The sequence below is a fragment of the Larus michahellis genome, chromosome 5 (genome assembly GCF_964199755.1).
Source record: "Larus michahellis chromosome 5, bLarMic1.1, whole genome shotgun sequence".
Taxonomy (NCBI): domain Eukaryota; kingdom Metazoa; phylum Chordata; class Aves; order Charadriiformes; family Laridae; genus Larus; species Larus michahellis.
Window position 1 is genome coordinate 32,852,957 of NC_133900.1, and position 14,009 is coordinate 32,866,965.

Here is a 14,009-nt window from a genome sequence, read left to right on the forward strand (position 1 = left end):
CATGGTTTCCCACAGCGTTCTCCTGGAGAAACTAGCTGCTCGTGGCTTGGACAGGTGTACTCTTCTCTGGGTTAAAACCTAGTTGGATGACCGGGTCCAAAGAGCTGTGGTGAATGGAATCAAATCCAGTTGGTGGCTGGTCACAAGTGCTGTTCCCCAGTGCTCCATATTGGGGCCAGTTCTGTTTATTATCTTCATCAATGACCTGGACGAGGGGATCGAGTGCACCCTCAGTAAGTTTGCAGACAACACCAAGTTGGGCAGGAGTGTTGATCTGCTTGAGGGTCGGAAGGCTCTACAGAGGCATCTGGACAGGCTGGATCGATGGGCTGAGGCTGATGGTATGAGGTTCAAGAAGGCCAAGCGCCTGGTCCCACACTTGGGTCACAACACCCCATTGCAACGCTACAGGCTTGGGGAAGAGTGAATGGAAAGGTGGCCGGCAGAAGAGGCCCTGGGGGTGTTGCTTGATAGACGGCCAAATATGAGCTGTCAGTGTGCCCAGGTGGCCAAGGCGGCCAGTAGCATCCTGGCTTGTATCAAGAATACTGTGGCCAGCAAGACTAGGGAAGTGATCGTCCCCCTGTACTTGGCACTGGTGAGGCCGCACCTCGAGTACTGTGTCCAGTTTGGGGCCTCTCACTACAAGAAAGACGTTGAGGTGCTGGAGCACGTCCAGAGAAGGGCAAACAAAGCTGGTGAAGGGTCTAGAGCACAAGGGTCTAGAGCTTACAAGGAGCGGCTGAGGGAGCTGGGGTTGTTTAGTCTGGAGAACAGGTGGCTGAGGGGAGACCTTATTGCTCTCTACAACTGCCTGAAAGGAGGCTGTAGCGGGTGGGGGTCTGTCTCTTCTCCCCAGTCACAAGTGATAGGACAAGAGGAAATGGCCTCAGGTTGCACCAGGGAAGGTTTAGACTGGATATTGGGGAAGATTTCTTCCCCACAGGGTTGTCAAGCATTGGAACAGGCTGCCCAGGGAAGTGGCTGAATCACCATCCCTAGGGGTATTTAAAAGCTGTGTAGATGTGGTTCTTAGGGATGTGGTTCAGTGGTGGACATGGCAGTGTTAAGTTTACAGTAGGACTCGATGATCTTAAAGGTCCTTTCCAACCTAAATGATTCCATGGTTCTATGAAAAGTCTTGGGGGGATGGGGAGAGTCTCAGAAGAGCAGCGCAGACTGTATGGATGAATACCCTGAGGTCTGCCATTCCCCAGATGGGAGACAGGTCACCATCTGTGGTCTCTGTTAGCCTTTTTCCATAGGAAGCCTCAAGCCAGCCTCTCCTTTTTGCTCTTCATGTCTTTGAAATTGCTTAGCAGGGGCTCTTGACCTCTGTTCTTCTAGCCCTGGCCAAACACAGCTTGCGTCCCCGCCAGGCTGCCGTTGGGCCTCCAAGGCCACTAGAATACCCCACTGTCCCTGAAGTACCTGCCTGAGGTTACATACATGTATCTACCATGTTTCTCCCTGCTTCCTCTACCTGTACCTCTTCCTTGTTAAATTAATTATAGTCATACACATAAACCTGAGAGAGTGCTGTACTTTTACTAGTCAGGTTATATGCAGTATTTTCTCTTTTTTGGTTGTTTCTGAAGGCAAAATCTTGATTTCAGAATGCTGGGCGTAATTTGAAAATAGGTGAAGCTTGAAATCCAGAGCAAAGGCATGCAGTGCTGACCACCACCCAATCTCTCACACCAGGACATTGTGCCAGGAGAGGGTAAGTGTGTGGATGTGTGAGCAGTGGTGGGCCCTGCGCTTGCAGGTGTTGATGGAACTGACGGATCAGGCAATCACTCGCAATTCGAGCAGCGTGCTGCACACGGTAAGAAACACGCATCTTGCACAGCGCTTCTTGCTGACTTACTGATTTTTGTTTTCCCATCAGCACGACTGGCACGGTGTCCTTGGTCACTGTTCACTGAAAGCCATTCCGAGATTAATGAGTAGCCGGACTGTAAAACTAAGGCATCAGGAGTAGGTACAGCTGCAGCCAGACAGTGTATGTTAGTTCAGCAGCTTGCTTAAGCTGTTTTAATAGCATGTTTTAATAAATCAGCTAGGCTCTTATGTCACCAAAGTAATTCAGCAAAGCCTTCATGTTGTCACTGCATCCCTCCTGCTGTGAATTCAGGAGCGACTCTCCCCTTTTCTCTTTGCACCTACAGTGCCACTGAGAGCAGTGGATTTGGAGGCAGCCTCCCAGGGGGGTGCAAAGAGGGGACAGCTTCCAGGCAGGGCTTTTGCTTTCTTCCCGTGATGCTGAGGGCAACCATAGATGGGATGCAAAAAGGGTGGGGAAGAGCATGACAAATGAATCAGGAAGACAGAAGCACTGTAAGGAGCAAGGTTTCAGCAGATGGGTTGTTTATTTTTGTTCTAGCGCTTTCGCTGATTAAGGGGTGGGACTCTGAGACAGGAGGCTTGGCTATAAAGTCAGTGCAGTGCACTTGCAGGAACACTTAACGAGACTAGCTTCCAGTGTATTGGACAAGACTTGTACCGGCAACCTGACTGCTTTGCAGCTGACTGAATTCTTGGCCCAAGAAACCAGTGGTGGCAAGAAACAGACGCACCGATCAACATGAGCACAGCAGGCAAAGTAAGCAAAAGTTAATATTAGAAACGTTTCTTTGCTGTAGCTGAGTAATGCATTTTTAAATGCAGTTTATTTGCAGGGACACCGTAAGTACTGGTGGTATAGCACAGATGGGAGTTTAGGAGGAAGCTGGTACGAGAGAACTGCCTTTACTTGAACTCTTCTAGGAAATGGTTGTTATGCTCTTCAAGGCGATAATTAATTTATTTTTTTAAACATGGAGGTAACATAAGGTAACAGCACCAGAATAAGAACAGCCTCCCCCAAGGGTTAGCAAACTATTTTTAATCTCTGATTGGACAGTTTAAAATATCATAGAACATAGTAAGTGTTCAAAACAATGCATTTATCAGCTCTATCAGTTTCCATTCTGAGATCCCACAGTGTTTTAAACTATTTTTAGTTTCTTTATAATTCGTATCAGTTCGTCTTCTAAAAAAAAAGGCATACTCTTAATATTGTGTTAAATTTCAGGGTGTAATTGTGCTGATGTTAGGACAGTCATTAAATTGGAATGTGCATAGAGCAAGTGTGGAGCTTAAGTTAATGAAGGCCAAAAGTAAGTATCGCGTGCAATGCAGTACTGAGCTGGGACTGAAATGGGTATTTACATCTTTGCTAGAAAGTGACAAGAGAGATGGAGGTTAATACCAGTGCTGAAGTCAGTATATGTTTCTTCTTGCGCTACCTGAGAGATGCTGACGTACGCCCAGAGACATGCAAGAGAGGCAGATGGACAGGAACCCGGAGATGGAACTGAAGGCATGCATCTTGCTGGAATGTGCCTTAAGAAAACACCAGGATCATTTACTGTTGCTGCCAGCTGTCTTCACTATTCTAAAACCAAACAAAACAAGAGAAAAGAAAAAAAAGCTCGTTTCAACTCTGAGATATTGCAAGTGCAAAATTAATTGTAGTTCACTTGTAGATAAATTCACCAAGTTCAGTCCTCCACCCAGCCTTGGACCGAGCATAGTAAGCGAAGTGATAGATACAGATACTGTGATAGAATATTACAGATATTGTGACAGAACAGAACGGCCTTGTTTTCATTGTGTTTATCTTGGAGTAATATGTCAGTTACCATGCAGTTTACGTGACAAAGCAGCATAACCCTGATGCTCTGTAAAAGGGTGTGTTTCTACGCCTGCCCTCCCCCTGCTGCAGTAACTTGTCAGGCTGGTAGAAAACACAAGCAGAAAAACCCTTGTGACTCCAGCTAGTGCTTGCCTTAATAGATGAAACGGGTGATAGTGTGCTGTTGGTGCATCTGTGGGATCCTCTTATAGTCGGTAAAAGTTCACAGGGACTCTGTCAGAACAATATGTAGTTAACCAATCTCTAATTGTAGGAGAGATTTGTTCTTACAAACACTATATGTTTGCATGTGCAAGTTGTGAAATCATTATTGTGCTATGTGGCATACAGTATAAATGCATAGGCCCTTTTTTTTTTTTAAGTAAGTTTCCTTGAAAATGTGGCCCTTTAAAATGTGATCTTGGGCCTCATTTGCGAATTTTTTACTAATCACGCTTGCATTTGACATATGAAACATTAAATATACTGCAGATGTCTCTTGAGTCTGTCTTTTTCAAAGTAGTGTGCTCATTACCACTTTGGGTCTGTCTGCGGAAAGTGCGCTATTTCATTTTAAGTGTTTATTATTTCCTGGTAATTATTTTCTTTGTTACCAGTTGACAATTTTTGATAATTAGACATCATTTCTATTTCTACTTGAAAAGCTTTGATACTAAAAAGTTGCGCTATTTTTTTTTTTCCCGTGAGAACTTTGCAGACACTGGTGTTAAGTTGTCCCAGTGCCAGGATCATGCAGGACGCTTATGCATATGCTAAATTTCTTGCATCATGGACTTATTTTCCTCCATTTCCCTCTCAAGATAATGCCACCTGAACACTTGCAGTAGGTAGGACTTAACAGAGGGATTGAGGACTTTAAATAGAGTTTCACCTATGAGGGTGTCATGGAAAATCATATTGCAGGGCCTGGCATCATTTAAAGCTTGGGGATGGGCAAAGACCACCAAGGAAGAACAGGAATGAATCCAGGGACAGAGAGGCCCCACTACCTTTGAATACACTAGGAGTGAGCTTGTAGGGTGAAAACTGGGGCTACCTTCTCTCTGAGAGCCTGGCATGAGGCGTGGACAACACTCCTCTCTCGTCTGAGTGCATTTTCCTCTCAGTGGCAGATGATCAGAGGAGCCCAGAGGCCCAACAGCACCCGGACAAAGCCTGCAGAGCTCACGGGCAAACTAGTCTAACAGAAAAAAAAGCAGTCTTCAGTATTGGAAGTAACTCCCCCTGAGTTAAATATCCCATCTGAGAAGCAAGGTACCTTAGCACAGATAATCTCGCACTAAAGGGACTGTTGCTTCTTCAAGATTACCTCTGCCTAGTGCTACACCATTTTATATAGGTGTTCTCTCAGTGATCACCTCATGGCTGAACTTGGGCTATAAGAAAATGTTCACAAGCCTGTATTAAGGCTCTGAATTCCATTTTTAGCAATTTGTGACTTCCCGACACTGGCAGTTCTAGGCAATACAGACTTTATCACAACCTGATATATGGCATCATTTAGTGTGCCATCTCCAAGAAGATACAAATATATGCCAGTAATCCAACATGGCAAAAATTATCCTCCAAGGAAGTTTGAAACAAAGAATAACTCTTGTACCTGACTAATGTTTGCTACTGGAGAACTCAAGAACAAAGAAGCAATGAGGATGGATAAGGTATCCAGTTATCCTAGGAGACTATTATACATATTGCTGAAAACTTTTTATGACAGAAATGTGATCAAAGTCAGACATGATCTTGCGGGGGGGGGGGGGGGGCGGGCTTACACTATGCTTTGGTGTTGGCTTTTTTGTTGTGTTTTGTGTTTGGGTTGGTTTTTTTCCGTAGTTTTTCCTTTCCTCCCCCAAATCTGAGCAGGAGTTTCACATGTAGAAATGTAAGAATCTATCTGTGTGGTGACTTGCAAATGCAAGTGGCATTCCCTTTTTCTTTGCTCCGTTTGCAGGTTATTAAATGCAAAGCAGCAGTAATGTGGGAAGCCAATAAACCATTTTCTATTGAGGAAGTGGAAGTTGCCCCACCAAAAGCACATGAAGTTCGCATAAAGGTACTAAAAATAAAATTTAAAATAACTGTTATGAATTGCATTCTATCTTGCTGTTTGTCAGAATTATTTCTATAGACTTTTAGGAAACATTCAAAAAGGAGCCTTTTTTTGTAGATTAAAGACTAATACAAACTGTGAAAATCATGAATCACACAACCATAAGTGTTTTACCTGTAGGTTTATTGTGTGCATATATGATATAAGAAGGAAGCGAGTGACTTGGAATCACAGAATCATAGAATAATTTGGGTTGGAAGGGACCTTTAAAGGTCATCTGGGCCAACATCTAGTCCCTGCAGTGAGCAGGGATATCTTCAACTAGATCAGGTTGCTCAGAGCCCCGTCCAACCTGACCTTGATTGTTTCCAGAGATGGGGCATCTACCCCCTCACTGGGCAACCTGTGCCAGTGTTTCACCACCCTCATTGTAAAAAATTTCTTCCTTATATCTAGTTTGATATAAGGTATACCTCCAAATATATGTTATAATTTCACTTCTGTATATGACGTGACATAGTTAAATGCTGAAATATTCTTGTCTTTCTCTAAATCAGATTGTGGCTACAGGGATCTGTCGCTCTGATGACCATGTGATAACTGGTGGGCTGGTTATGCCTTTTCCAATAATCCTTGGGCATGAAGCAGCTGGTATTGTGGAGAGTGTTGGGCAGGGAGTAACTTCGGTCAAACCAGGTATGAAACAGCGCTGAACACAAACGCTGTCCTGAGTTTCCAGACTCCTGTTTAAGTCAAAGATGATTACATGCGTGAGTACCTGTATTGCAGAGGAAAATGTTCCAACTTTGAGTTTCTTCAAAGATACCTTAAGGGATGTGCTGTTTACATCTTTCTGTATTGCCAATCTTGATTTGTTTTCAGATTTTCCATTCAATTTCTTCTGGTTTTGGCAAAAACATCTGCAGCTTGCTTTCCACCTAAATAGGGCTTTTCCCGTCATGGGATTAAGAACATGCTGTTGGTCAAAGGAAATCAGGTATTAGCTGCACGTTCTTTAAACACAGTTTACACAACTAATCTCTCTCAAGAATAAGGAAAAGCAAAACACTAGACAACATGTCAAAGCACCTTCTTCTAATTCTCCTAAGAGCTAAATAATCCTTTGACTTCAGTGAAAGATACTGAATTTTGTCCAACTCCTGCAAGATGAGACAGGATTTCTCTACACTTTTAATTACAGGACTGAACAAATTCTAACAAGGGCTAAATTATTAAGACAAAATATTCAGTGAACAAAATCTGCATAGAAATGCTCAATTTTATCCAGGAAGTTTGTTACAATACCTAAGGAGTTCAATTCCAACACCTCCGTACTTCCAGTGTCTTTGTTCATACTGGCAACAAGTATGAAGTCTGTCCAAAGCAGGTTGGTATGTATGATAAAAAAAGGCTTTATTAGAGATTTATGCTTTACCTCCAAACAAATATGTATGTTGCAAATCTCAGTGATAGCTCTAACTGCTTTTTCTCTTAGGTCTGGGTTCATACATCAATTCTAGCGGCCATGTGTTTCCAGGTGGGCTGAAACAGCAGGCCTGAACACACACGCGTGCACAAAATCACATTTCTCAGATGTTGCTTAATTTACACCTTCAAGTTCTAAAAAAGGCTCCAAGATGTGCAAAGTTTCTTTAGCGGAATGATTGCTAAGTCCATGTCACAGTTCTAAATTAATTAATGCTTAATTTCCCATTCTTTGTACACACAATTTACAGCCCTGTTATCTTGTCACTCCAATCTACTGTCATAGTGGATGTCAGCTTTTATATCAGTTTCTTTACCTGTGTATTACTATTTTCCTTTTAAGTAGAAGATGCAATAAACTGTAGAAGGAGTACTTCGGGAATGTCAGCAGCTAACATAGTTTTATGACATAGCTCAGACTTAGTTCTATGTAAGACACCAGGAATTTTGCATATTGAAATTAGTTGTAATAACTTTGCCCTAATGATGTCCTTCATAATAGAGAGAGATGATTTATCTTCCAGGAGCAGCAGAAGGAAATAAAACCAGCACTGCACTCCTAGTGCACATTTGCCCAGGGATTACGTACATTTGCTTCATGTTTTGACCAGCATGCTGCTTGTTTGCCTTTTTAATCCTCTATCATTACGGTTTTATTTCTAGGAGACAAGGTTATTCCACTCTTTGTTCCACAGTGTGGGGAGTGCAACAGTTGCTTAAGCACCAAGGGCAATCTGTGCAGTAAAAATGAGTGAGTTTTCCTGTGTTACCCACAACCCTTATTTGATTTTTATTTACACAAAACTGATCACATTCAACGGATTTCACTTGCCATTATTTCTGGTCCTCTTTCAAACAGCATTGGTTCAGCTACTGGATCAATGCCTGATGGCACCACTAGATTCACCTGTAAAGGACAAGCAATTCACCATTTTGTTGGTACAAGTACCTTCACTGAATACACAGTAGTGCATGAATCTGCTGTAGCCAAAATTGATTCTGCTGCTCCTCTGGAAAAAGTCTGTCTGATTGGATGTGGATTTTCAACTGGTTACGGGGCTGCTGTGCAGACTGCCAAGGTAGGTATCATGGTGGGTGTTTCTGATATCTCAAGGGGTCTGTTGAGGATTGTGTGGCTTGCGAGTGCATTGTCAGCACGGCAGCCGGGAGGTATAGACTCTGTTGAGTTCAGAAGATACTAGTACTTTGCCTACTTGAGTTTCTCTGTCTCTAAGGCACTCAGAAGTCTTCAATTGAAAAATCCAGTAAAAATACTTATTACCATCTATTAAGTTTTTCTCTCATAGCTTTATCACCCCTAGAAAAACATTACAACAGAGCTGATTTGTTTTACTGTAACTTAAGTCTAGGAATACATGGAAGCCTGCAAATGGAACACTCATGATTTGTAGCAATAAGTGAATGTGACACTTACAGCTGGCAGTGTCTGCAGTGGAATGACACTATAGATCTTAAGACGACTGGAATGTAAAGCATCATTAAAAAAAAGTGTCTAAACCTGAAGCTGAGACGTGTAATGAAAACTTGGTCTCAGAAATGTATTTTAGGGACAATTTTATCTTAGTCACATGTAGGATTATAACAGTATAGCTGGCTACTGCACTAGTAGGTATGCATGTGCAAATTCCTTTTCAGCAGTTAATCTCTAAATTACAAGAAGTGGCTTAAGTGAAAACATATTGATAATAAGAAAATGCGTTGTACTTTACCTAGACTGTAACAGTATGCCACGTTTATATGGTTATAGGTGGAACCAGGCTCCACCTGTGCTGTCTTTGGCCTCGGAGGAGTTGGCCTCTCTGTTGTCATGGGCTGCAAGGCAGCTGGAGCTTCCCGCATCATTGCTGTTGATATCAATAGCGACAAGTTTGCCAAGGCCAAGGAGCTGGGAGCCACAGAGTGCGTCAACCCTAAAGATTTCAAGAAGCCTATTCACGAAGTGTTGATCGAAATGACTGGTCATGGTGTGGACTACTCCTTTGAGGTCATCGGCCGTACCGAAACTATGGTATGTAACCAAAGATGTGGTCAAATAGGCATTAGCTTGTTAGCTCTCTCTTCACTAACCCACTAAGCACCAAGGGTGAGGAGCTGAGAGCCGCTGGCAAAGTGTCAAGCTAACTTCAAACCTGTTAAGTCCAGCTATCTGCCATTGAGACGCAGGGACAGAAGTACGCTCAAAAAATTATGAAAGGGAACTTCAATGTATTCCCCTGACCTAACCAGGGTGGCTAAATTCACACTATCTGCTTTCCAACAGTGGCTTATCATTAAAGACGAAGACAAAATGGGGAATCAGAACAAAGCTAGGACATATCTAACCCTTGACAGCTGATAAAAAATGGTGTGAGCAGATAAAATGGAACTTGTGTGATGTGGTTTCAGTTACAAAAAATGAATTGCAAGCTGAGCTGTGAGAGGAGGAGAAGGAATTCAAACTTTTATGCCCCAGCGGCAAATCTTGCATGACTCTGGGATGTCTCTCTGTTTCAAATGCAGATTGCAGCCTTGGCCTGTTGCCAATACAACTATGGAGTCAGTGTGATTGTGGGAGTACCCCCTGCAGCACAAAAGATCACTTTTGACCCCATGCTCCTCTTCACTGGTCGCAACTGGAAAGGGTCCGTCTTTGGAGGTAAGGACTTGGAAAGATGTGATTGAACTGGCTTGGGAAAATTGTAAATCAACTAGAATGAAATGGGATATATCTAAATTAATTTCTTAGGCTGTCCTATTGGAAGCAATATTGATAGATATTTTGCTGACAAAGAAGCACAAAGAGAATTAATTATGGGAAATGTTAGTTAACAGCAAGAGGAGGAGAGAGAAAAACAGAGAGGGAGGGGTAAGAAGTGGGAGAGAGGAAGAGGCAGAGAAAGGAAGAGATAAAAAGCCAAAAAAAGGGAAAAAGGGGAAAAGAGGAGGAAGAAAATAAGAGGAAAAAGGAGAAATGAGGAGAGAGAAAAAGAGAGAAAGGCAGAAGAGAGAAAGAAAAGGAGTGGAAGGGGAGGGAGGAGAAGAGATAAAATAGAGGAGAGAAAAAGATACAAGGACAAAGAAAAGGAAAAAGATAAAAGGACAAAGGGAGGAAAAGAGAAAATGAGGAAAAGATTGGGGGGAGGGAAGAGAGGGATGGGGAGAAAAAGAGCAAGAGCAAAAAGGAGAATAAGAAGGATAGACAGAAGGAGAGGGAAAGAGAGGTGGAGAGTCAGGACCCTAAAGGACATTGGGGGTCAGACTCACCTGATTTCCACATAGGTCAGACCCCAGCTCAGCCCCTTGCCAGCTGCCATCAGTCCCTTCCAGTTCTTTCTCTTTTCTAAGCTCTCCCAGCAGAGCCCCACACTCAGCAAGCCCTGTCTTGCTCAACACAGAGCTGAAGGCCACAGAAAACTTCTTTCCAGCAACAGGTTTCCTCACTGACAACCAGTTCCTCTGATGTATTCAATAGACACCTGAATAAAATAGCAGAGACAAATTAGGTTCCTCTGGAAGGACATCCTGCTATTTGAGACAGCTTTAGCTAATACTGTTTGTAAGAAAAAAGAGACATATCCACCCCTTGCCCCCCCAGTTTTGACTAGGCAGTCAGGTTTCCAGTTACCAACATGGATGTCAGCACTCTGGCTTTTGTTGTTGAAACAGTATTTAATGTGGGGGGAAGTCTGGATTCTGTAAAGATGCAAATTTTTATTGGCCTACCAGTAAAGCACTTACTGGGTTTGTCATATGTAGAATAGCTGCGCTTCATCCCATGTTTCCTGCTGGCAGTCTGTGTTAGAAAGGTAAAGACAAGCTGCAACATTTCAACAATGCTATTCTGCTACCGAAAGTTTATCTAAAAAATTAAGCTGCCATGAGTTTTATCTATTTTCACAAGCATTTACTGTTTCATTATCTGTTGTCTGTGATTTTTTTCAGGCTGGAAGAGTAAAGATTCAGTCCCTAAACTGGTTGATGACTACATGAAGAAAAAATTTGTGCTGGATCCATTAATAACCCACACACTTCCTTTCACTAAAATCAATGAAGGATTTGATCTGCTAAGGACAGGGAAGAGGTAAACATTGTTTAATTGTAAAGGTTCTGTATAAATAACCTAAAGGAGCTGTATGGTAACACAGAGTATGACTTCATGGCAGAGAACAGGGAAGGCGACCCACTACGCCCCTTAATCTCACCCAATGCGTGTCCACAGTTGCAGCTGTAGTAATAAAGCCAGTGAAGCTTCAGCTTTTAAAATGCAGTGGGCCCTGTCTTTCCTCTCAGAGGAACTTTTGGATTCTGGATTGAGCAAAGACTCTGGGTGGCAGGGGGAGAGAAGACCACACAAATGAGGAAGTCTCTGCCCACCACTCATTGGAAAAGGGCACACAACCAAGAGAGCCTTGTAATGCCAAGTTGTGGAGTGCCAGGGGTTCAGTACACCGCATTCCAAGAAACGTTTTAGGATGAGGAGCAGGAACACAGAAATAGCCTATGTTTACTGGAAGAGCAACTCACCATTCCTCTCATGAGTTAGGCAACAGAGTCCCAGCGCAATTAGTCCTCAAGTCACCAGGTGGTTTACCTTGACCTTCAGAGCTTTTCAAAAAGGAAAGTACTTGGTGCATATATACATTGCACACTCAGAATTTAGCTCTCATTCATTTCTCAAATATGGAGAGTGTTCAGCTCAGACTCTTTTAATAGGGTGCTGAAATCAGAAATTGTTTGCCAGAGACATTTGACAAGATTCACCGTGGGACTAATTGAAAATTCTCCTTAGCAGAACTCAGAAATGCATTTGTTTATCTTAGTATGTGTGGGGACTACCCTTTTTGAAAGTTCTAGCAATTTATAACTTACACAGTCTGGAGAATTACATTCATGTTTTCTTTTCATTGCATTACCTAGCAGTTACTTTAGGTGTTACTTGCTCTAAATTTAAAAAGCACGTAAAAAAATAATTTAGTCTTGAGGTTTGTTCTTAGGTTCTAACTATGCAGCACACCCTTCGTTTTTTGACTGTCCTTATTTTAGAGTTAAATGTTATTTTTAGATTTTAGTGTAACAAGCAGGGCAAAGTGGTGAGGGCAGAGACGGCATCAGCTTTGCTAAAATAGTGACAGTCAACCCGAAGACAGAGGCATATTGCAGCTGACCATCTTTATTAAGTGAAACACTTCAGCGTTTCAGCCCAGTACTGCTCAGAGGTTACCCTTAGAGCCATTTGTAACTGGAAAGATGTATCTAAGCACCTGTATTTGGTGATTAATTGCCAGGAGCCCTGGGCTTCATGAGTGAAGGCTTTGCAGTCTTGCATGAATTCTGTTCTCCGCATCTGCAGCAAGGTTGCCACATCTGTTGTGTCATTTTGCTGCAAGCTGGGAGGGGGCAGGGGGGAGGGAGAGAGGGTGCCCTGCTTTCAGAGAAAACAGCAGTGGTTTCCTGATGTTAGCCCAGGGGCTTTTCTACAGTCACTAACTTGTCATTTTATATTGCAGCATTCGCAGTGTCCTGATGTTTTAGGATTCCCAATTGTTAAGCGGCAGATGGCTCAGCACCAGTACAAATTTCATTATCTTCCAATATAACTGATATGAAATAACACCAAGACTTCTCTGAAAGGTCTACCACCACTGCCTGTTGAATAAAAGGATCAAGCTCAAACCCCAGAATTCAAGTGCAGCACTTATAAATGAAATAATATTTTTTCCTCTTACCTCTTCCTCCTGTTCTTGCTTTAAATGCTCTGTGTTGTGCTGCAGTTTTCTTTTAATAGCCAGTTATGAATTACAGCACTTGCCGCCATCACAGGTATTACGAAAGGTTTGGATTTTTCAAAATGGCTTTTAATATGCAGTCCTCTAATAAAAGAAAAATGAAGGAAACGGTTCGTTTGGGCCTTCGTAATACTGCAAGCTTAACAGATTTGTGCATGCAGCCCAGCACAGTAAAACTCTAGGTCAGACCTATGTATCTGTCCTGAATGATTTTAGAATTCCATTATCTGACAAGCAACAAAATTACTCCTTATTCCATTACCTGATATGCAAGGAAATTACTGCAGTAAATCATAGACTTAGGTACTGGAGAATGTCTCACCACTGAAAATTTTACCAAATTAACACTTCCAGGCATTTTATATAAAACTGCTGTGGTGGTGTTCTGTGGTTTGTGGGGTTTTTTCAACTTTGTACCTCTTTCTTGGGGATGTTTTAGATCTTTGGACAATTTATACACGTGCGTCTGATGCTTGGGAAACAATGTGAAGAAATACGAATGTGCATGAAGTATTGTTACTTGTTTCCATCAAATAAAGGGAAAGTTTCTAACCTTTAAGTGTGAATACAGAGTAAATGGGAAGAAAAAGGTGACTGGTAACAGCCTGCAAGAAATCAAACATAAAGCATCTTACTGCTTTCTGCATTTGTAACATGGAAACAGGAACAGAGGCTGTTTCTGTCTCGGCACACATGGTCAACATTGACTTATCTTTTGAAAGTACTCATCAGACCTTGCAGGCACTCGCATCCATGGTAGCTGGGTAGAAGAGCCTGTGAAGTAAGGGGACTGTGGGCTAATAATGACTGACTTGTTTGTGTCAGCAAAACGAGTCCTTGAGCGGCCCAGATGCGTTAATGATTTGAGAGTAAGTTTACCAAGAGATTAGACTTTAACAGAAGAAGATCCTTAGACACGTGTGTGTATAATAAACTCAGTTTACACAGCAATTAAGACCCAAACTTCAGTCATTTGTTTCTGTGGGGTTAC

The 14,009-nt window shown here is 42.4% G+C and overlaps 2 protein-coding genes and 1 long non-coding RNA gene across 5 annotated transcripts in view; 1 reads left to right on the forward strand and 2 right to left on the reverse strand.

Moving 5' to 3' along the window:
• The window catches only part of C5H4orf17 (chromosome 5 C4orf17 homolog), a 23,344-nt gene extending 21,417 nt beyond the window's left edge, over positions 1 to 1,927 (reverse strand). Inside the window, exon 1 of the mRNA XM_074589507.1 lies at positions 1,871 to 1,927. The gene's annotated coding sequence lies outside the window, so the exon portion shown is untranslated. The remainder of the gene's footprint in view (positions 1 to 1,870) is intronic.
• Positions 1 to 13,577, forward strand: part of LOC141744159 (alcohol dehydrogenase 1) — a 26,072-nt gene extending 12,495 nt beyond the window's left edge. Inside the window, exons 2-10 of one of the 3 annotated variants that reach the window (XM_074589492.1) lie at positions 1,705 to 2,605; positions 5,649 to 5,750; positions 6,305 to 6,443; positions 7,896 to 7,983; positions 8,092 to 8,311; positions 9,001 to 9,261; positions 9,753 to 9,888; positions 11,175 to 11,313; positions 12,740 to 13,577. In XM_074589492.1, the coding sequence (XP_074445593.1) occupies positions 2,588 to 2,605; positions 5,649 to 5,750; positions 6,305 to 6,443; positions 7,896 to 7,983; positions 8,092 to 8,311; positions 9,001 to 9,261; positions 9,753 to 9,888; positions 11,175 to 11,313; positions 12,740 to 12,764 (1,128 nt within the window). In that variant the 5' untranslated portion in view covers positions 1,705 to 2,587 and the 3' untranslated portion in view covers positions 12,765 to 13,577. Of the gene's footprint in view, positions 1 to 1,594; positions 2,606 to 5,648; positions 5,751 to 6,304; positions 6,444 to 7,895; positions 7,984 to 8,091; positions 8,312 to 9,000; positions 9,262 to 9,752; positions 9,889 to 11,174; positions 11,314 to 12,739 lie in introns of those variants that run through there. The other 2 variants (XM_074589491.1, XM_074589493.1) reach the window with 2 other exon arrangements.
• LOC141744164 (uncharacterized) lies at positions 6,586 to 10,631 on the reverse strand. Its single transcript, XR_012587353.1, has 3 exons — positions 10,497 to 10,631; positions 8,065 to 8,139; positions 6,586 to 6,723 (listed from the first exon to the last, which is right to left on the reverse strand). It is a non-coding gene; the product is annotated as an uncharacterized LOC141744164 (long non-coding RNA).
• Positions 13,578 to 14,009: the final 432 nt, after the last annotated feature.